Source organism: Coregonus clupeaformis, chromosome 33, assembly GCF_020615455.1.
Source record: "Coregonus clupeaformis isolate EN_2021a chromosome 33, ASM2061545v1, whole genome shotgun sequence".
Classification (NCBI taxonomy): domain Eukaryota; kingdom Metazoa; phylum Chordata; class Actinopteri; order Salmoniformes; family Salmonidae; genus Coregonus; species Coregonus clupeaformis.
The window spans coordinates 22,436,382-22,460,444 of record NC_059224.1 but is presented as its reverse complement, the minus strand read 5'-3'; the positions used below and the strand labels follow the sequence as shown (position 1 = coordinate 22,460,444).

The 24,063-nt window shown below is 43.1% G+C and overlaps 1 protein-coding gene across 1 annotated transcript; it reads right to left on the bottom strand.

The window, feature by feature from the left end:
• Nucleotides 1-682: 682 nt before the first annotated feature.
• fam110c (family with sequence similarity 110 member C) lies at nucleotides 683-2,450 on the bottom strand. The gene has a single exon (XM_041861124.1). It carries the CDS (start codon nucleotides 2,279-2,281, stop codon nucleotides 1,202-1,204), a length of 1,080 nt encoding a protein of 359 aa, XP_041717058.1. The 5' UTR covers nucleotides 2,282-2,450; the 3' UTR covers nucleotides 683-1,201.
• Nucleotides 2,451-24,063: the final 21,613 nt, after the last annotated feature.

Below are 24,063 nucleotides of genomic sequence, written 5' to 3'. Positions count from 1 at the left end.
AATAGAGACGAGTGGTAGTGGTGGTATGTGCAAGAGAAAAAAGGAGAGATATTCAGTTACATTCAATCATTGACCTTTAACCTAAATAAATGTTCAAATTAACAGGTGCATTCTCTCATGGCTGCTTTATGACTACCTGCCCTTGAGACAAGACAAACTTTTGTTCAGGTTGCCTTGGGCTTAGACAATTATAAAACCCTGAACCATCCATTTTATTCTGTACCAGAGATATTTATGCCCAGTATTGATTGGCCTGTTTAATGATTCTACAATAGAAACAATGTGACAAAGACTAGATGTGCTTTGGCATTCCAATAGAACTGTTCATGAAATTACAATCCGGAAGAGGTTAACGGTTTTATTGATATAAGAACACATACTGTATAAAGGACTATTTCCACCAGTCCGGCAGGATACTGAAATACAGGCAATGTCTATACAAATAACAGCAAACTAAAACCTCAAGTCCAAAGATAGTCAACCAAGAGAATCTGTGAGGTCTATTTGGACTTGTAACATTTGTAGTAACACATAAGTGTTCACACACAACAAATAAATGTGTTTTATCAGTGATGTAGTTATCAGTGAAATCACACACACACACACACAGGTTTGTTTTACTATCCTTGTGGGGACCAAACAATTGATTCCCATTCAAAATCCTATTTTCCCTAACCCCTAACCCTAACCTTAACCCTAAACCTAATTGTAACCCTAACCCTAACCCCTAAGTCTAAAATAGCCTTTTTCCTTGTTGGAACCAGCAAAATGTCCCCTCTTATCTGAATGTTCTTTGTTTCACTATCCTTGTGAAGACTTCTTGTCCCCACAAGGATTGTAAAACCAAACACACACACACACAACATATAACCTATTGTGCAATAGTCAAGAAAACATTGTGTGATGGGGCCTACACTGCGTTTTCCATTCCTCAAGGCCAGGAATGTCATCTAGTATCCTTCTGTTAGACTCTGATAGACAACTTGCCAGTCAGTAGTCTAATGGATATATTTATGTCAATTGCTTGGCTTGAAATAATGATGCATTTCAGAGGCAGAAGTAGCCATAACATTTTAGTGGGTAAGGAATAGCTTAGGTTATGTTGTAGGCCTAGGCCCAAAACAGGCAGCCTATAGGTAGGCCTAATAGAGAGGCCTACACAGCTAAATAAACCTATATGTCGCCTTTGAAAACAGAAATGTCAGTTTAGATCTCGTAATTTCTTCCCAGACTCTTTGGCATTTTTACAGCTGTACAGCCACTTTATGATCCTGGCATTGCGCTCAATGACCGATGTCCCCTGTCGAACAGTTTCATGCATCTCCTCTTCCAGTAAACCATCGTTACTGTCCTCGCCACTATTCCGTGAGAACCCGTCATCTGAAGTCGAGGTGCTGACGCTTCGGATTTTATTGTCAAGTTCATCCGAACACGCGGAAAAGTTTTCTTTGCCCAGGGACTCAATGACTTCGCCATCCAGTCCGCAGTATTTGAAGAACGCATCAAAGTCGGCAAAGTTTTTGGAATATCTTGAGCTGATGTCAGAGTGAGAACGGCCGACCCCTTTGCAAGCTCTCCTCTGAACTTCCGCGACTCTTTTGTGAGTGGGTCTCTGCATCACACATGGGGCCACTTTTGGCAGCGGGCTTCTTACGTCCGTCCATTCTTCATCTGTGGATAGAGATTGTGTTTCTGGCTGTATGGGTTTCGAAAAGCCAGCCTTTGAATCACATTGCTTGGCAAGTCCTTCGGGTGTCGTAAATTTGGTATACATTTCCTCTGCCTCGCATTCCTTACCTGATGCCTCAGGTAGTAAACTTGCCTTATCCAGAGAGCTGAGCAACAACCTGCGCCCCAAATTCAGTTTGTTTCGCTCACGCGTCGATCCTTTCACAAGTTCACATTTCTGTCGGTACAGTAAAAGTGAGTCTCTTCTTTTGGAGGTCGTCCGATGCAGCACATTTTTGTCCTCCTGCGGCGAGCGCCCTCCTTGCACACTGCTTGTACCCGCAGGCGAATTCTTCCCACTGTTCCTACCGCTCCAGTTGGAGCTCCGGTTAGACGATCCGTTACTACTAACAGAGGCAGATCCAAAACTAACCACGGGCTCCTGTATAGAGTTGACCACCTGTTGACTTTTGACATAATGTTTTTTACTTGCGGCAAGCATCTCCACTGCGCTCATGCGTCCCCTCGCCTCGCTCTCCAGTTCCATCTGTTTCCGAAGGTATTCTGGACCCTTCTCTAGAATTCTAGTGGCATCTACACCTTTGTTAGTCATATTGTTGGTTTTTGCTTTCAAAACAGTAAGCTAGCTGGCATTCCAAAACTGTACTCAGAATGTAAAGGGGTCCCGCGTTGCCAATCCATGTACGCGCAGTGCCCAAATGTCCAGAAGCTCGAAGTGAGAACAATGAAATGTGCTCCTGCACAAACAAGCTCGTGCCTTGTCCAAGCACGTACTAAAGCGGGAGTGTTCACCTTTCTGCTTAAACACATTACACAACCCCACCCGTCCTGCGCAAGGCCAGGTTGAACCACCTGATGACATCACCAGAGAGTTTTTGATATCTACCCCCCAAAAAATATTAAACTGGTTACAAGTAAATAAGTTAGGTTTTCTCAACAACAACAACAAAAAAATAGGTTGAAACCTAATATATGATTAAATGCAAACTGTTATATTTTATTATTAACAAACCTATATTTCAAGTTGCAACCTATTTATTTCAACACTCAACTTGCTTTCCCGCTACGCAATGCAAATTAGTTTGAGGTGTTAAAAGCTATTTAGAAGCTTTCATTCAATAAAACAAAATCACATTGATTTGTCAAATTCGTTATTTGATTTCAGACAAATTGAATAAAATAGGTTGAACGAACCAAAGCCTAATTATCTATCATACCTGTCGGTAAAAACACTTAAAATGAACAACAGTGTTGAAACGGCCAGTTTCCGTCAGCTGTTTAAATAGGGTTATCAGAGGCAGCTCAGCCAGTGATACTTTTGAGGAGATCGGAAATTCCATTGAAATCGTATTAACTTAACGGCCATTGTGTATGTTGCCCATGCGTCGTCAATTACATTTACATATTAGTCATTTAGCAGACGCTCTTATCCAGAGCAACTTACAGTTAGTGAGTGCATACATTTTTCATACTGGCCCCCCGTGGGAAACGAACCCACAACCCTGGCGTTGCAAGCGCCATGCTCTACCAACTGAGCTACACGGGGCCCAGCTACAATGGGCGCGCGGTGCATTCTGGGCGATTCTGGGACAAGGAGAGCTCTCTTTCAAGGAGTGAATGAGAGTCAATTGGGCACTAGCTCAAAAACCAAATATTAGCATCAATTTTGTCAACAAGAAGTACAATATTACCTTTTTTTCAGAGATGTGAGATAATTAACTTGTTCTCTGTAATATCGTATGGCTTTGGAATCGTGACATTATGTACTTTCGAGGAAAATAGGCAGGTTTCTCAACTAATGCCACTTTCAAAACAACTGGGAACTTGGAAATCTCCGACTTCCGACTTCAGTGTGTTCAAGATAACTGGGAACTCTGAAAAAAATTAGCTCTGACGGGGAAAATTCGGTTTGAACGGTCATCCAACTCGGAATTCCAAGGCGGGAACTTGGGCCTCTTTCTAGAGCTGTGACTTTCTGACCTGAAGAACACTGACGTCATGATTCGACCTCGTTTTTTCAGAGTCCCAGTTGTCTTAAGCACCATAATACCCTGACTTTGAGACTGGATTGCTGTGACGATTAGTTTAGCAACCGTGTGACTCAGCATGACAACATGAACGCTATTGGTCGACATTCTGCTGGGTGAGGCGTTAAACCTTCCTCCATTCATTGACCAATGGGATACATATCTCCTCCTGTCTGTAATATCTCTGGCTCAGCCCACATTCAGAAGGTCCTACATTTATTTTAGTTCTTATTGGTCAAGGTCACGCCAGTCAGTATTATGTCAGCCTATCAGCAGTCAATATTCCCGGGACATTCAGTGTAGGATATGGAGATAGATTTCTATCAAAATGTTGTAAATATATAAGTAGTGAGTCACAAACAAAATAGTTGTTGTGCAAATACAGAATGCAACTTTTCAATAAAAAACACAGTCTGTAAATATGCCCATATAGTTTCACAAACACATGTCATGATCCAAAAGCAAATGAGTAATCATTAACAAAACCAAATGATGATTAGCAAATAACGCAAGACGGGTTTTTTCCGCTTAACACAGCATAGAGAGGAACACGGAATCCAGATTAGGACATCCTCAATTCTCATAAAAATAAGAATAAATATATATCACAATTACTTTTAGAAATGCATCTGTTTGGTATCCTAGCTTCCTTTCCTCCTTTTCTATCTAAATTTCCTCCTTTCCTATCTTGATTTCCTTGATCCCTTTCCTTCATTTCCTCCCCCCCTTTGCTTTTCTCCTATCTGTTCCTAACTCCCTTTTTCCTTTCCTCTTTTCCTAGCCTCCTTTTCTTGCTCCCTTTGCTTCCTCTCCTCCTTTCCTAGTTCCCTTTCTTTTCATCCTTTCTTAGCTTTCTTCCTAGCTTCCTTTCATTCTATCCTTTCCTAGCATCCTTTCCTTGGTCTTTCCTATCTTCCATTCCTTTCCTATCTTCCTTTCCTTGATCCCTTTCCTTCCTTTCCTCTCCTCCTTTGCTATGCTAGCTCTCTTTCCACCTATCCTTTCCTAACTATCTTTCATTTCCTCCTATCTTTCCTAGCTTCCTTTCCTAATTTCCTTCCCTGGCTTCCTGTCCTATTCTCCTTTCCTTGCTCACGTTCCTTTCCTAGATTCCTTTCCTCCTTTCCTTGCTCCCTTTCCTTTCCTAGCTTCCTTTCCTAGATCCCTTTCCCAGCTTCCTTTCCTCCTACTACAGTAGTGACATTGAGCATTCTGCACTACTACTACTATTACAGTCACTATAATAGTAGCAGCAAATCAGTGGCCCTATGGTAGAGTGTCCACCCTGAGATTGGAAGGGTGGGGGTTCGATCCCTGGTCGAGGTTGTAATCTGAATAAAGGGAAAAAGGCCATTCTTGAACATTGTCTAACCCAATCTTACTAATTTGCTAGAGTACCAGTTCAGATTTAAGTATAACTTTTGTATGACTGAAGCTTTTAGTGATAGGGCTAACGCTTTAATATTTAATAATTTCTGTCCTCCGAATTCATATTCATTATATAAATAGGCCCGTTTAATTTTGTCTGGCTTGCCGTTCCAAATACATTTGTATATTTTTTTCTCATATAATTTAAAAAACTGTTCGCTAGGCGTAGGCAAGACCATAAGCAAATAGGTAAACTGGGATAATACTAAAGAGTTAATCAGGGAGATTTTTCCACAAATTGACAGGTATTTACCATTCCATGGTAGCAAGATTTAAATTTTACATATTTAGCAGACACTCTTATCCAGAGCGACTTACAGTTAGCGAGTACATACATTATTTTTAGTATTTGTCATACTGGCCCCCCGTGGGAATCAAACCCACAACCCTGGCATTGCAAACGCCATGCTCTACCAACTGAGCTACATCCCTGCCGGCCATTCCCTCCCCTACCCTGAGCCAATTGTGCGCCACCCCATGGATTCAAACCAGGATCTCTAGTGGCACAGCTAGCACTGCGATGCAGTGCCTTAGACCACTGCGCCACTCGGGAAGATCTTATCTATTTTTGCTAACTTTCTATTAAAATGTATTGAAGTGAGATCATTTATTTCCTTTGGGATATGTATTCCGAGTATATCCACATCACCATCAGACCATTTTATTGGTAAACTACATGGTAATGTAAATGTTTTATTTTTTAGTGATCCAATATGTAATATAGTACATTTGTCATAATTTGGTTGTAATCTAGAGAGGTTAGAAAATTTATCTAGATCCTCTATGAGGCTGTGGAGGGATTCTAGTTGTGGATTTAAAAGAAAACATGAATCATCAGCGTACAATGACACCTTTGTTTTTAAGCCCTGGATTTCTAATACCCTGATATTATTGTTGTATCTGATTTTAATAGCTAACATCTCGATGGCCGCAATAAATAGATATGCCGATAGTGGACAACCTTGTTTCACTCCTCTTGACAGTTTAAAACTTTCGGAGAAATAGCCATTATTTACTATTTTACACCTAGGGTTACAATACATGATTTTGACCCATTTTATAAGAGATTCTCCAAAATTGAAATGCTCCAGGCATTTATATATAAACCCCAGTCGTACTTTATCAAATGCCTTTTCAAAGTCTGCTATGAATAGCAGGCCTGGTTTCCCAGATTTTCCATAGTGTTCTATTGTTTCCAATACTTGCCTTATATTATCTCCAATGTATCTTCCTTGTAAAAAACCTGTCTGATTAGAATTAATAATATCCGACAATACCTTTTTAATTCTATGCGCTATACATTTTGCTAGAATTTTTGCATCACGACACTGAAGTGTAAGGGGCCTCCAATTTTTTTAATGGACTGGAACTTTATATTTTCCACTTGTATCCTGTTTCAGTAATAATGAGATCAGACCTTCTTCTTGAGTGTCAGTTAATCTAACATTTACATAGGAGTGGTTAAAACATGCTAATAACGGTCCTCTTAGTATATCAAAAAAGGTTTGGTATACCTCGACTGGTATGCCATCCAACCCTGGAGTTTTCCCAGACTTAAAGTCTTTGCATCCTGAAGTACCTCCTCTGAAATGTTACCTTCACATGAGTCTTTCTGTATGGCTGTTAATTTGACATTATCAATAGAAAAAAAATCTCTACAATTAGCTTCAGTTAGAGGAGATGGAGGCGACTGAAATGAAAACATATGCTTAAAGTACTTTGTTTCCTCTTTCAAAATATAATTTGGTGAATCATGGGTTACTCCGTCAATTGTAACCAGTTTCATTACATTATTTTTGGTACCATTCCTATGTTGAAGATAAAAAAATTATTTGGTGCATTTTTCCCCATATTCCATCCAGTTTGCTTTATTTTTATAATATATTACACTTGATCTTTCTTGAATACGTTTCTCCATTTCTTTTTGTTTTTCCTCTAATTTATTCTGAGCCTCTCTGTTACAGTTTTTATTGCTATCTATCTGTTCTGTTAGACCTTCTATTTCCTTTGTTAGTGTGGACTCTTTTGACCTAAATTGCTTTTGTTTTCGAGATGAGTACTGAATTGCATGGCCTCTAAAGGCACATTTAAAAGGTGTCCCATACAATAAGGGGATTTGCTGTACCTATGTTATGTTGGAAAAAGTCAGTTAAAAATTCCTTTGTCCTAGTTCAAAATAAATTATCATCCAATAGGCTTTGATTAAATTTCCAATATCCTCGCCCACGTGGAAATGCAGTAAGAGTAATGTATATGCCAATTATATGATGGTCCGACCGCATTCAGTCCCATGTCATCACTTTTTAAACTTTTGGTGCCAACGAGAATGATATAAGAAAGAAGTCAAGACGACTAGCTTGATTGAGTCTCCGCCATGTGTATCTCACTAGATCAGGATATTTAAGCCTCCATATATCTACTAGTTCTAATGTATCCATGACATTCACGATTTCCTTAAGAGCATGTGGGTGATTGTTTGTGGTGTGATTTCCATTGAGCTATTTAAAACAGTATTATAATCCCCCACCATAATAATATTGTCTTGAATTGCTTGCAGGGTTGATCATTTATTATATATATTGTCAAAGAAGTGTGGATCATCATTATTTGGTCCGTAAAGGTTAATGAGCCATATCTGTTTATGGTCCAATAACATATTTAAAATAATCCATCTACCTTGCGTATCTACAGTATTTGGACAATTTGCACATTTGGATTGAAATTACTATTAATTAATATCATCACCCCTTTTGAATTTCTTTGCCCATGGGAGAAGTATATTTCGCCCCCCCATTCCATTTTCCACGCAACTTCATCTAGAATTGTTGAATGAGTTTCCTGTAAACAATAGATATTATATTCCTTCTCTTTGAGCCATGTAAATATTGTTCTTCTTTTGTTATTATCAGCTAAGCCATTACAATTATAACTGGCTATACTTATTTCACCATAAACCATAATGAGATACAAGTTTCAAGTCTATTTATCATTATATATGTTTGTAAATTTACCAATAAAAAATACCGTAATGATTGAGTGTCCATATAGCTGTACCGTGATATTTGCATTGCTACTAAGTAACCCTTCAATTGTTCTCCACTAATTCCCCCGCTAAAGCCCCTCCCCATCCCAAGTTGAGCCGTCATCCCAGTGATCGGCATCCCACCCACGTCCCTCCGGATCCCTAGGACCCCGATAGGCCAAGACACATCCATCGAAAACAGCACACAGTGCCACTGTCACGTACGTTAAGAGACGGGTCGGACCAAGGTACAGCATGAAAGGCGTACATGTTTATTTAACTAATAAACACACGACACAGTAACCAAAATAACAAACTTAACCGTGACGGTCCAAAGGGCTAACACACAAGCCTAAACAGGAACACAACAAGATCCCACAACACAGGCAGGAAAACTGGCTGCCTAAGTATGATCCCCAATCAGAGACAACGAGCGACAGCTGCCTCTGATTGGGAACCATACCCGGCCAAACATAGAAATACAAACCTAGAATATTCACACCCTGACCAAACTAGCTAGAGTTCTATAGGCCAGGGCGTGACAGCCACCCACAAAACAATATATATATATATATATATAACTATTTTAAAATATATATCTATTCAAATATCTTGCATATCTTATTTTCCATCATTATAAATTAATATGCGTAATAATGTCGGCAGTTCATGAATAGGATTTTAACATATAACCCGGATTGCCATTGTATTACATTTAATTTATTGACAAGCAATTATTATCCTAGCAAATTACGAGTGCACATACAGTTACAGCTGATGGAGAAAGCATGCAAGATTGAGCAGAAATTGACAACAATGTGAGATTTGATTAATCTACTTAATCTATGTCAAGTCCTAGGTGATGGAAATCAGATCCACCCTCTTCACCTGAGACACAAACAATCTGGTCCCCCATTGTAACCATTTTTCCCAAGCATCTCCGTGCAGTCAGACCTTTGATTATTTTGTGCCACCTGGGCCACAATGATAAACCCCCTCTCTGATTGTCCGAGTGTGACCCCCTCCCCATGGGTTACTGCAGCCAGTGTTGCCAGCACTGACACTATCTGGGTGGGGGTACCCCACCGGAATCCCCACTGGCTAGGTACAAGGTCCTCAAGGTTGTCATTAGCAGCTTTGAGAATTTCCTTGTATGTAATGCTCTGCCATCAGGGGGCTCTGGCTTTGTAGGACCAACCCTGCCAGGCAGGCTCAGAATCTTGAGGGGACGGTGCTGCTCAAGTAGGTCTCTGACCGCATTTATTTTTCTGTTTAGGCTGTATACTCACAGCAGGTCCATAAAACAGATGGGAACTTCTCTTTGGTGTATGGGTCGCTCAGGTGGGTGTCCAGGATATAGGGTTGGGGATCTTTCCATCATGATAGGACAATAACAAATTTGATTAGATGTATACTATATTTAAAAATGTATATCCCTCATCTACACAAGCTCTCTCTCACTACCCCTGCTCATAGATACCCGTCGGCTCTGGGATATGCAACCATTTCCCCTCTCACTCACTTAACGCCGCACCCTTCCAAACACAAAAATGCACACCACATGGTTGACTGCGGAGGAAATGGGCCGAGCGCACAAACGCACCCGCATCCCACACCTGCCGCAAGGGGGAAAGGACGCCAGGGAGAACACAGGACCAACCACAATAACCGTCCGCTAAAACAACAATTGCCCGCCAAAAAAGCCATGTTCTAATTAGTTGTATTTGAAGATGTATTATTCTGCTTGTTATCTTTTCTTGTTATATCGTCTTATCCTTTTTTAATCTTAATCAAAAGACTGACACATAGTTTTGTTTGTACCATGTTTTAATGGATGTAATGATATTAGTTAAGAAATGACAGTGTGTTACAGTGAGGGAAAAAAGTATTTGATCCCCTACTGATTTTGTACGTTTGCCCACTGACAAAGACATGATCAGTCTATAATTTTAATGGTAGGTTTATGGTAGGTTTAACAGTGAGAGACAGAATAACAACAAAAAAATCCAGAAAAACGCATGTCAAAAATGTTATAACTTGATTTGCATTTTAATGAGGGAAATAAGTATTTGACCCCTCTGCAAAACATTACTTAGTACTTGGTGGCAAAACCCTTGTTGGCAATCACAGAGGTCAGATGTTTCTTGTAGTTGGCCACCAGGTTTGCACACATCTCAGGAGGGATTTTGTCCCACTCCTCTTTGCAGATCTTCTCCAAGTCATTAAGGTTTCGAGGCTAACGTTTGGTAACTCGAACCTTCAGCTCCCTCTGTTACGGAGTCTAGTTGATAGGTAATCGACTAGTTGGACTGTTCCCCAGACTCCACGCGTAGGGATTTGTACAAGGCTTAACAAGGCTATTGAACTGAACATTGGTGTCTGTCTTTATTCCTTAATCCAACATATCATACAGAAACATGGTATCAGAAGTGGCTCGGAAAACACACGTTTGTTATTTTTGTAGCTAAGTACAGTATAGGCGCAGTTACGTTCCATATGCGAACACAAGCCGTTTCCTACTCACAACACTGATCAACTCGTGTTAGCTGGCTAGCTAGCATCACTACCTACCTCCATGACTGAAGACAAAGAAATCTCCTATTCCATTGCTATGGCAGCGAACATTCCGCCACCAAATCACATGGTTCTCACAGGGGACTGGAATACTAATTGGGACAACTTCAGGGATGAATTCGAGGACTATGCGCTGGCGACCGGTCTACATGAGAAACCCAACGAGGTACAAGCGGCAACTCTGAGGAGTTTAATGGGCAGCGAATGCAGGCATATCTACCGGCACAATCTCACCCTCACGGCACGACAACAGTGTGATGCAAAGGCTATATTGGATGCATTGGGGAATTACTTCAAACCCGCCAGAAACGTAATTTACGAGTTCGTTTGCTGAAGCTGCAAACAGGAAGAGGGTGAGTCAGTACACAACTTTGTAACCCGTTTGAGAGAGAAATCCGCCACTTGTGAATACGGGGGATTGAAAGATGAACTGATTCGTGACAAAATAGTACTGGGAATTGCAAATGAGAATACGCGCCGGCGTCTACTGAGAGAGAGAGGCTTAACATTAGTAACTGCCATCGAAATGTGCCGCACTGCTGAAGTCACTGACATGAGAATGAGAGCAATGGAAACGGAAACCCCACGCTCCGACGTTGATACTGTTCACGCTGTTGCTAGGCAGACATTCAGACAAAACCAATCGAGGCAGAGTAATTCACCACGAACGGTGAACACAGAGAGCCCCGTAGCATGTAAATACTGTGGGAATACACACACACGTGGCAAAGAGCACTGCCCGGCCTATGGAAAACCATGCAGAGCTTGTGGAACTAATAATCACTTTGCAAAAGTGTGTCTCAAAAGCAAAAGAAGGGTGAGTGAGGGCAAGATTCACTGTGTTGATGATGTTACTCAATGTTCAGAGCTGAACAGTGAAAGTGACATTTACATGCATGAATCCATTGGGGCTGTACACTCAAGAGGGAAGAAATGGTTTGTGACACTACGATTACACAACAAGCAACAACAATGTCAACTGGATTCGGGTGCTACATGCAACGTAATGAGCTACAAAGACAAAATCAATCTGGCACCTGACACACATCTATTTCCCAGCGATACTAGACTAAAGCTGTACTCAGGAGAACTAATGAGCTCTATGGGCACCTTTGAGACCGAATGTGTTATTCGGGGACGCAAACACAAGCTGGAGTTCGAGATTGTGAAAACCAGTCAAAATCCTCTCCTCTCAGGCTCTACATGCGAACGCCTGGGACTGATGCAGTTCACTGTACCAAATGACCTGCACATTGTGGATCATGTCCAGCATGGACCCCTGTCCAAAGAACAACTACTCAGCAGATATGACGATGTATTCAACATGCCCGTTGAATCAGTGCCTGGGGAGGTACACTTTGAAGTGGATGAGAGCATTACTCCAGTCCAGTGTGCTCCTCGCAATGTGCCCATTGCAATGAAAGTGGCTGTGAAGGCCCAGCTGGACAAGTACGAGGCCGATGGCCACATGACATCTGTGACTGAACCAACTGACTGGATCAGCAATATGGTCATAGTGAAAAAACCAGAGAAGCTGAGGGTCTGCATCGACCCAAAGCATCTGAACCAAGCACTGAAACGATCCCACTACATCATGCCGACACTAGAGGATGTCCTCTATAAGCTTCCCAAGGCCAGGATTTTCACCTTGGTGGATGCCCGAGATGCATTCCTTCAATGCAAGCTGGACGAAGAAAGCAGCTTCATGACTACCTTCTGGACCCCCTGGGGTCGGAAACGCTGGCTCAAGCTCCCGTTTGGTGTCTCAGTGGCGCCTGAGGTATACCAACGCAAGCAGCACGAGTTACTGGCTGGGCTCAAGGGCATTGAACCCATCGCCGATGATATCCTGATCGTAGGCTGTGGTGAAACAGACGAAGAAGCAGAACGCGACCACGATGTGAAGCTCCTGGCACTGATGGAGCGCTGCCGATCAGTTAAGCTTCGTCTTGGCCTGAAGAAGCTGCAGTTCAAGGTGAAAGACGTCCACTTCCATGGCCACATTCTCTCGGCAAAAGGCCTGAAGCCGGACCCAGACAAGGTCCAAGCGATCCTCGACATGCCAAACCCGTCTGATGCAAAAGGAGTACAGCGTCTCATCGGCTTTGCAAACTATCTTGCAAAGTTCATGCCACACCTATCAGCAGTCTGTGAGCCTCTGCGCCGGTTGCTGGACAAAGACACACCATGGCACTGGCTACCCAAGCACGAGGCCGCAGTGCAGGAGATGAAATCTCTGGCTTCATCCATGCCAGTGTTGCGCTACTACGACGTCACGAAGCCTGTCACAATCCAGAGCGACTCTAGCCAAAGGGGACTTGGATGCTGCCTTATGCAGGAAGGCCAGCCCGTTGCGTTTGCCTCGAGAGCGCTCACCCCCACCGAACAAAACTATGCACAAATTGAGAAAGAGTGCCTCAGCATCGTCTTCTCCTGCCAGCGATTCCATCACTTCTTATATGGTCGAGAGCTGGTCACCGCTGAAACTGACCACAAACCACTCATTGCCATATTCAGTAAACCTCTCCTCAACGCGCCCAAGAGGCTTCAAAGTATGCTCCTGACTCTGCAAAACTACAGCCTGAAGGTCATTTACAAGCCAGGACCTGAGATGTACATCAGCGACACACTGAGCAGGGCAACAGCACAATGTACAGGTAGAGGCACTGCCTATCAGCGGCAGGCCATCTGCTCGCTACAGCAGGAACAACAAGATGTTCAACAGATCAATCAGGCAGACTACTTAAACGTGACAGATCACCGCCTAGCCCAGATCAGGCAACATACTGACAAGGACGAACACCTACAGTCACTGAAGTCCATGGCTCTAGCAGGTTGGCCATATCTGAAAGAGGAGACACCTTTCACAGTGAGAGAATACTGGACCTTTCGAGATGAGATCAGTGTGCAAAATGGCGTCTTGTTCAGAGGTCAGAAGGTCATTATTCCCAAATCACTACGTCCAGAGATGCTTACCCGCATACACTCCAGTCACGTCGGAGGTGACGCATGCTACCGTCAGGCTCGTGAAACATTATACTGGCCAAACATGCAAGCAGAAATTAAAGACTTTGTCAGCAACTGTACCACATGCAACGAGTACGCTCATGAACAGCAAAAAGGAAACCATGATGTCACACGAACTGCCCACAAGGGCCTGGCAAATCATCAGCATGGACTTATTCAGCCACAGACAAAAGGACTATCTTCTCCTCGTTGATCATTACTCTGACTTTTGGGAAATTGAACTGCTCCCTGACTTGTCCGCAGAGACGGTCATAAAGCGCTGCAAGGCGCAGTTTGCAAGGCAAGGTCAGCCTGACAAGGTAATCACGGACAATGGCCCACAATTCACTGCACAGTTCAAGCGTTTCGCCTCAGAATGGGAGTTTGACCACGTGACCTCCTCTCCAAGACACCCAAAAGCAAATGGCAAGGCAGAATCAGCTGTCAAGATTGCAAAAACCTGTTAAGCAGGGCCTTGCGCGACAGCAACGACCCATGGAAAGCGATCTTACAGTGGAGGAACACACCCACCGAAAACATGGACAGCAGCCCAGCACAACGCCTTCTGTCCAGACGTCTGAAGACTACTATCCCCGTAGCTAACAAGCTACTTGAGCCCTGCGTCATGGTTGGCGTCACGGACAAACTGCGTCACAGAAAGCAGCTCGCTAAGTGCTTCTACGACCGGACTGCTCGAGACCTACCAGAGCTGGAGGTGGGTGAAACTATAAGGATGAAACCGCTGCCGGGAGACCACACAGGACTTTGGAGGCTGGGCACATGCCTACAGAGAGTTGCACCACGTTCTTACCTGGTGGATGTTGGTGGCTCCCTCTATCGTCGCAATCGGGTGGATCTGCGCGTAGCAGAGCAGACAAACCAGAACATGCCATACACTCACTTAGATGAGCTGGATCACAGTCCAGGCCTAAGGGTAAGGGGTGCAGAATTGAGACATGAGCCAACTGAAGGTGAAGCTTCTACCCCACCAAACTCTCCAGCTCGTGGCCCTAATCCTACCCCTGTCAGAGCCAATACTTACTCACGGGTGGGTCGGCTGTGCAAGCCACCGGACAGGCTTACTCTGTAAGCAAGAGACTTAACTTGTTGTCTGTTAATTTAAAAAAAATATTTCAAAAAATAAAAAAAAAAAAAAAATAAAATAAAAAAGGAAGATGACAGCTGAAGTAAAAAGAAAATGTCATGCTTTTCAATTGTTATGACTTGACTGTTAAGAACGCAATGTTATGCCGTTATGTTTGCACTTTCTATTGAAAAGGATGATGTTACGGAGTCTAGTTGATAGGTAATCGACTAGTTGGACTGTTCCCCAGACTCCACGCGTAGGGATTTGTACAAGGCTTAACAAGGCTATTGAACTGAACATTGGTGTCTGTCTTTATTCCTTAATCCAACATATCATACAGAAACACCCTCCACAGATTTTCTATGGGATTAAGATCTGGAGACTGGCTAGGCCACTCCAGGACCTTAATGTGCTTCTTCTTGAGCCACTCCTTTGTTGCCTTGGCCGTGTGTTTTGGGTCATTGTCATGCTGGAATACCCATCCACAACCCATTTTCAATGCCCTGGCTGAGGGAAGGAGGTTCTCACCCAAGATTTGACGGTACATGACCCCGTCCATCGTCCCTTTGATGCAGTGAAGCTGTCCTGTCCCCTTAGCAGAAAAAACATAATGTTTCCACCTCCATGTTTGACGGTGGGGATGGTGTTCTTGGGGTCATAGGCAGCATTCCTCCTCCTCCAAACACGGCGAGTTGAGTTGATGCCAAAGAGCTCGATTTTGGTCTCATCTGACCACAACACTTTCACCCAATTCTCTTCTGAATCATTCAGATGTTCATTGGCAAACTTCAGACGGGCCTGTATATGTGCTTTCTTGAGCAGGGGGACCTTGCGGGCGTTACAGGATTTCAGTCCTTCACGGCGTAGTGTGTTACCAATTGTTTTCTTGGTGACTATGGTCCCAGCTGAGATCATTGACAAGATCCTCCAGTGTAGTTCTGGGCTGATTCCTCACCGTTCTCATGATCATTGCAACTCCACAAGGTGAGATATTGCATGGAGCCCCAGGCCGAAGGAGATTGACAGTTATTTTGTGTTTCTTCCATTTGCGAATAATCGCACCAACTGTTGTCACCTTCTCACCAAGCTGCTTGGCGATGGTCTTGTAGCCCATTCCAGCCTTGTGTAGGTCTACAATCTTGTCCCTGACATCCTTGGAGAGCTCTTTGGTCTTGGCCATGGTGGAGAGTTTGGAATCTGATTGATTGATTGCTTCTGTGGACAGGTGTCTTTTATACAGGTAACAAGCTGAGATTAGGAGCACTCCCTTTAAGAGTGTGCTCCTAATCTCAGCTCGTTACCTGTATAAAAGACACCTGGGAGCCAGAAATCTTTCTGATTGAGAGGGGGTCAAATACTTATTTCCCTCATTAAAATGCAAATCAATTTATAACATTTTCGACATGCGTTTTTCTGGATTTTTTGTTGTTATTCTGTCTCTCACTGTTCAAATAAACCTACCATTAAAATTTTAGATTGATAATTTCTTTGTCAGTGGGAAAACATACAAAATCAGCAGGGGATCAAATACTTTTTTCCCCTCACTGTATGTACTAAGGTTCCTCTTAGAGGCTCTAGCAGAGGAGAGCACTTACAGAGGCTCTAGCATAGCTGGTGGTGCCCTGAGAGACAGCAGAGGCAGTGGTGGTCTTCACAGGGGCTGTAGAAGAGGGGGTCTGGGAGAAAGGCGAGGTGGTCTTCACAGAGGCCCATAGCAGGGCTGGAGAGGGGCCGGTAGAAAGGGGAAATGGTTGACCTAATATAACCTAATATTAAAATTACTTAAGTGTAAACAGTATTAAAAACAAATATATGTAATCAAACAAGCTATTGACAGGTTAAACTATATAATATTTACCCGAACAGGCTTTCTAGGCATATCATGCTGAAATGATGTAGGAAATGAAGAAAAACATTTATATGAATACCGACAATACAGTCATGTGATATTTACACCGTGTAGGGGCCCTCACAGAGGCCAGACACCGTGTAGGGGCCCTCACACAGGCCAGACACCGTGTAGGGGCACTCACAGAGGCCAGACACTGTGTAGGGGCACTCACAGAGGCCAGACACTGTGTAGGGGCACTCACAGAGGCCAGACACCGTGTAGGGGCCCTCACACAGGCCAGACACCGTGTAGGGGCCCTCACAGAGGCCAGACGCCGTGTAGGGGCACTCACAGAGGCCAGACGCCGTGTAGGGGCACTCACAGAGGCCAGACACAATGTAGGGGCACTCACAGAGGCCAGACGCCGTGTAGGGGCACTCACAGAGGCCAGATGGCGTGTAGGGGCACTCACAGAGGCCATACGCCATGTAGGGGCACTCACAGAGGCCAGACGCCGTGTAGGGGCACTCACAGAGGCCAGACGCCGTGTAGGGGCACTCACAGAGGCCAGATGGCGTGTAGGGGCACTCACAGAGGGCATACGCCGTTTAGGGGCCCTCACAGAGGCCAGATGGCGTGTAGGGGCACTCACAGAGGCCATACGCCGTGTAGGGGCACTCACAGAGGCCAGACGCCGTGTAGGGGCACTCACAGAGGCCAGACGCTGTGTAGGGGCACTCACAGAGGCCAGACGCCGTGTAGAGGCACTCACAGAGGCCAGACGCCGTGTAGGGGCACTCACAGAGGCCAGACGCCGTGTAGGGGCACTCACAGAGGCCAGACGCCGTGTAGGGGCACTCACAGAGGCCAGACGCCGTGTAGGGGCACTCACAGAGGCCAGACGCCGTGTAGGGGCACTCACAGAGGCGAGAGGATGGGTTGAGGCACTCACAGAGGCCAGAGGACGGGTTGAGGCCCTCACAGAGCCTGTGGACAACTTGGCTGGGCTATGGACATGTTGTGTCTGTAAAAAAATATGTTGTTGCATTAAAATTATTTAAGGTTATACTGTTATAAAAACAGATCAATACAAACCAAGCTTTTGACAGGTTAGCATGCATTTAATTTACCTGAGCAGGCTTCCTTGCCAAGTTAAGGTTTGGTCTTGCTGCAGACACATGAGAGCCCTCAAAACCTTAGCCTTTCGAACTGCAAAAGATAGAAAAAAAACAAATAGTCACAATGAACAGAGGAGGAAACCATGTCACCTGTCAAAATGATTATCTGTATCAGTGTTCTATCATTGCAGCAGAACCATTGTAGTTGATTAAATTGTTGTGACAATAATGTTTATATTTACCATTGACAAGTTCAATGCAGTCCTCAATGGAGGAGTCTGAACAGCAGACACAGACCCAGGCGCTGGCAGAGCTGTAGGTGCTGGCCCAGCAGGTCCACTGGTAACAACACTAGAGTATGGTATCTAATTTCAGTAAATCAGAAAAGAGAATACATGTTGTTTTAGCTTGTAAGCTTAATTCATTTTACCTCCTGGGGGTGAAATCTACAGACACCTTTCTGAAGCCCTCCATGAGCAGAGTTGTCCACGGACCTGCATTGTATAATTCTCTATTTGTAACAATACATAAGGAAGCCTGTGTTAGGAAGTCCCCTGCTGGTGACTTCCCCATCTCACAGCACACTCAAGCAGATCACCCCACTACCCATCACCCACACCCGAAACCGGGAGTCAAGGGGTGATGAGCTCTAGCTCTCCCTGGAACTTTCCTTAACCTGTTGTGATTGGTTGACAAAATCACAGCTTGGGACTTTGACACGGTGTGTAGTCTCTTTGTTACAATATGCAATGACAATTTGATGGCCAAATATTATAATAAAGTTGCTGTTCACTAGTAGTAAAGGCCTACATTTAATGACAGGTATTTCTATTGTAGTAATACAGTATGTTTTCTAGATGAATACATAAAAAACATTCCATATGTCAGTTTAGCATCGCCCCCCAACATCATAGACTCGAAAGAAAAAACATGTTGCCGCCGTAGCGTTTGATTGATTGATGCAAGCAAGCATTTTGCCTCCCTTGATACTGTGGGTTGTCCCGGTGCAGCAAAACGCCCCCCAAGGGAGGCCAGTTTGGATTTGACTTCAGACCAATCAAATCACTTCCTTTGCAAAATGTCATTTTCAGAAAAACGTGTCTGTTTCTGGTCTGCTTGTGTTGATGTCCTGCAGTAGCTAGCTTACTAAATTGTCCCTTTCCTAAGTCATGGATCGAGATCGGGATTTGGACTTGTGGTTTTGACTTAATTCTCTGTAGAGGCCAATGATTATGACGACGATTCTGATCTAACCATAAATTAATATGTTGTGCCACTGGCCTGAGACAACTGAAGTTCAAAATGTAGCCTAGATGTAGCCTAGTAGGCTCACATTAACTAGCGAGCTAGCTAGATAACTTAGCTTGTTCATTGTTGCCCATGCGAGGAAGTTAGGCTAACAAGCATTTTATCTAGGTAGCCTATTCCAACAAAAACTAAAAGCATACTGTATGACAGAGCCATAGACCATTTTGCCAACATGAAAGAGAGGAGGATGGCATTGGCGTTCAACTAGTCTACAAGTAGGGTGAGTCAAAATGTTTTGTTTTACTTGTGCGTGCACGCACACACACACACACACACACACAGAAATCAGTACCATCGACAGCCATATGATATTTAGCAACATTGATTGAACTAAATAGTTTTTGGTATCTTTAAGTTTGCTTTCAGTGTATTAAACTAAACATATATAGCCTTGTTGATTTGATGTTTAAATGTTTAAGTTGAAATGATGCTTGAATAGCGGAGGCAATGCTCCTGTTGTCTTTGTGCTGACTTGCGGTAACTCATTGGTTCTAAATCAGTAGTTGTTTAGTAAACTGTCGAAAACATTAACTTGCTTGACCATGCTGCAGGTGATATAACTGTTTGTATGCAATTTTTGCTTTGTGGACTTCACCGGACAGATGTTGCTTTCCGGTTTTGTGATGAAACAAACATATGTGTAGTTGAATTTATTCCGCCACTGTGTGACTGTTGTCTTTGCTTTTCACGGCCTCACTGTATATCACGGTGACATATGAACGAATGGGTTATAGGGCAAACAATGCAATTATCACAACATAGGTTGTAATATGGCTTTTGTACTGGCTTGGCTTGGCTTCCTCAATGATTTTACCCATGCACCGCTATTGTGTACTGTACAACAATAGTGCATAGTTCTGATGGGTCATCTATTGGTCACTTCTCATCCTAGCACATCCCTCCTAGAGGTCATAACCTCACCATGATATGATGGGAATGTTGTTGAGGTCAAAACAAAGGGGTCCAGGAGGGAGCCACCTAAAAGACTGACTAACCCCCTGATGAATTTCAACACTCCCTTGTTAGACAAGATCGAGTTCTTCTTTCTGGCTCTCTTTCAATGGGCGTTGACCCATTCCAGTGAACGTCCGTGTGATGCCAGTAAACCTTCAAGCACTCCCTATGGAGATCTGGAAACTCTCTCTCTCTGTGTGTGTGTGTTTGTAGTGTGTGTGTTTCTTTGTCTGTATTTGTGTTTGAGTTTATAATCCACTTCACGCCAGAACCTGGCTGTAAAATGGAATCAAAACTGAACATGATTCACCTATTTTGTAATGTACAGTAAGTATTCAAGGAATCACTGTTATGTTTTGATTTCCCTGTTCGTATAACCTCTGACCTATGTGGGTGCACAAACAGGCCTAGTGAAGCACTGTACGCAGATACACTGAGTGATAAATCCTGCTTTCACCCTCTAAATGTAATGACTGGACATTTAATAAAAGGAAATTGGCATTTACATCCACTATTACACCTATTATGTTAAGGAGACAAAAACTCTTTCACCCTCCTGTAATTGAAAACATGGATTCAATCAATTTAACCACAAACGTGTATGTGTGAGTCAAGCTGGAGATATAGGCTGTCAGACTTTGACTTAACAGTCAAAACAGTAGATGGCAGCATGTTCATGGTTAGCGTAGTTTGAAAACCATGAATGTGTTGTTGCATTATGATTAGTTGAAGTACATTATCTGATGATGGCCAGACTGTAATGTTTGTTTGCTGTTCACCTGACGGAATACCCTCCCAAGAGCAACATCAGGGAGGACACATATTTTTCCTATTTTCTTTAGATAATAAACTGCTTACTACACATTACTGTATGTTTTGCATTAGGTCATTGTTATAACAGCCTGTTACAAAATTGCTGCCTGCTCAGTTTGCACACAGGGTCATTGAGAGGAATCAATCAAAAAAGCAAAGGTGTTATTTCATTCAACTCATTCAATTAGAGAAAATGTATTTTAAATCATTGTTTTCTCAAAAAGTCTATTGACTTGTACTACATGTTCTAGTTAGCAGCTGATTGGTTACAATTACCGTCACCTTTTCCCTTGATTGGCTGTCTTGTAGAGCCTCACTATCACTATTCATTGGGGGTTTATGGTGTTCCCCTGTACTGTATCCTCACTTTCTCCATGAATAACGACCTTGTCCTGAATAAATCCCCAAGAACATGTAATCCTTGGCAAGGACAATGTACAGCAAGGAGAAGTGTGTGATTTCTCACAGGGCCCCACTCATTACAAGGCTTTAATCTATTACTCTTTGAATGTTGTTTTAGTAGTTAACTGTGAAATTAGATGGCCAGAGACTCCATATGACACACACACACACATGCTCCATAGACACACACCCACACACACACACACACACACACACACACACACACACACATACACACACATACAGTACCTTGTCCTTTATTCAGAATCCATCTAGTGGATTATGAATATAGAGTTTTAGTTTCTTCAAAGTGTTAGAATGCGGTAATGACTGAATAAAATAATAACATCCACTTTAATTTCTAATAATAAAAAAAGGATCATGTCGTTTCTTGGTCTTTGTGTTGACAGCCAGATGGTTCTGTAACCATCTATAGTCTATATTCTCCAGGTTTCTCTTTTTTATATCAAATGTATTCTTCAATACAAGAGACATGGTGATATGTAGCATATGTCCTTTTGCTGTTTTTACTGTCATTTAAATATTTGAATACTTTGCATGTAATGTTATCTCCCTACTGAATAAGCCCATTGATCCACATCAGGCTCACAATTTACTGAAACGAGATTTCACAGGAAACTCAGTTGCACATATATTTTGGTTGGTAATTACTGTATTAATCAACCTATTTATTTTTGCAAAACTAAATTAATGTTTCATTTTCTCTCCCAACATAATTTAACAGGCTTGGTTCTGGACCAATAGCAAACCCACAAGCCCAGCACAAATTCCAGACAACCTGTGGAGAAAAACAAAGCTGCAGTGAGTCAACACTGTCCCTAATCTACTGTAATTTAACAATGTGCTCTACAACCTTTTTAAAATACTGGAAATCTAGAGGAGAAGAAGAGAAGTTAGCTGCTCTGCTAGCACTGGCGGAGCCAAGCACATTCCACATGAGCGTGTGCCATTGGAGAGAAGATGCCCAGAAAGGGATATTGAGTGTGTTGTCGGGAGGCAGCTCAAACCACAGCATCATCCTCCTTGCCAATCTAAAAACTGGTAATAAGACCACCCTATAATAATGGGCTCTATGTAGTTAAACTTGCCTCCTCACACAGATGTGCTGTCACTGGAAATGATAACCAATCAATCAAACGTATCCCCCCCCCCCCACAAGATTTTTGTTAGGCTTGGTATGTCAACCGTTTATCATGCCACGAGGAGACATAAGCCTATAGCTTTACATGTGGTTCACATGATAGAGGATCTTGGACACAATAGGGGGGCATTTGGAACACAAAATAAAATTGAAAGTGTTTTATTCAGGCTTTTGGGGATTCATCTCTTTGGAAATAACTATTTTTGTTGCACAACAGCCACTAAAGTTCAGTGCGTGGCAATATTTTCCTGAAGATCCTTCCAGTTAATACATTTGACAAATCTCAAAAGAAAGGCCCAGTGAAAAAACAAGATCCCATTTATCACTCATTGGCACTGTCCTAGGCCAATATATATATATATATATATATATATATATATATATAGAAAATACTTTTAGGGGTGAATACAACATATGAGGGATGTGTTGCAGTGTGAGCGTATCCTAAATAAATAAAGGGGACTGAACCTCATGTCTGATGGTCCCACTTTGTCGGGTGACCCGCATCAGAGTACAGAAACAGTCTGCTGAACCCTGAACAGATCCTTGGCTCAGATGTGTCTTAAATGTGAAATCCAGATGTGACAAGCATCTAGTCAAACCGATTATACGCCTGTCCACCCTTCCCTTTAAACACTCTCTCTCTTCCTCTCTTTCCGGCTCTCTCACTCATTCACTCCCTCCATTCTGGATCTCATACTGGTTCGGGGACAGGGGTCCAAAGAATTCAATAGATTCAGACACACAACCTCATTAGTGTGTTATATTGGTAAAAGAAAAATGGGTGGCACACACCCTGGGCCAACCATCACTCCTCCTCCATACGCCCTGTAAACATGGGAGCCCACTATAATAGCAGTCTTGGCACCCGCCGTAGACTGGCTCACATTGTAGTCTCTGATTCATGAAATAGACATTTGTGAGGTCTGTTTGTGATTATGAGCAAGAATAGCTTAATGGAGAGAGAGAGAGAGAGAGAGAGAGAGAGAGAGAGAGAGAGATGAGAAATAGAGGCAAGACGGATATATAGTGTAGAAAGAGACAGGGGTAGATAGAAGGAAACAGGGGTAGATAGAAAGAGACAGGGGTAGATAGAAGGAGACATGGGTAGATAGAAGGAGACAGGGGTAGATAGAAGGAGACAGGGGTGATAGAAAGAGACAGGGGTAGATAGAAGGAGACAGGGGTAGATAGAAGGAGACAGGGGTAGATAGAAGAAGACAGGGGTAGATAGAAGGAGACAGGGGTAAATAGAAGGAGACAGGGGTAGATAGAAGGAGACAGGTAGAGAGAAAGAGACGGGTAGATATAAAAGAGACAGGGGTAGATAGAAGGAGACAGGGGTAGATAGAAAGAAACAGGGGTAGATATAAATAGACAGGGGTAGATAGAAAGAGACAGGGGTAGATAGAAGGAGACAGAGGTAGATAGAAGGAGACAGGGGTAGATAGAAAGAGACAGGGGTAGATAGAAGGAGACAGGGGTAGATAGAAGGAGACAGGGGTAGATAGAAAGAGACAGGGGTAGATAGAAAGAGACAGGGGAAGATAGAAGGAGACAGGAGTAGATAGAAGGAGACAGGGGTAGATAGAAGAAGACAGGGGTAGATAGAAGGAGACAGGGGTAGATAGAAGGAGACAGG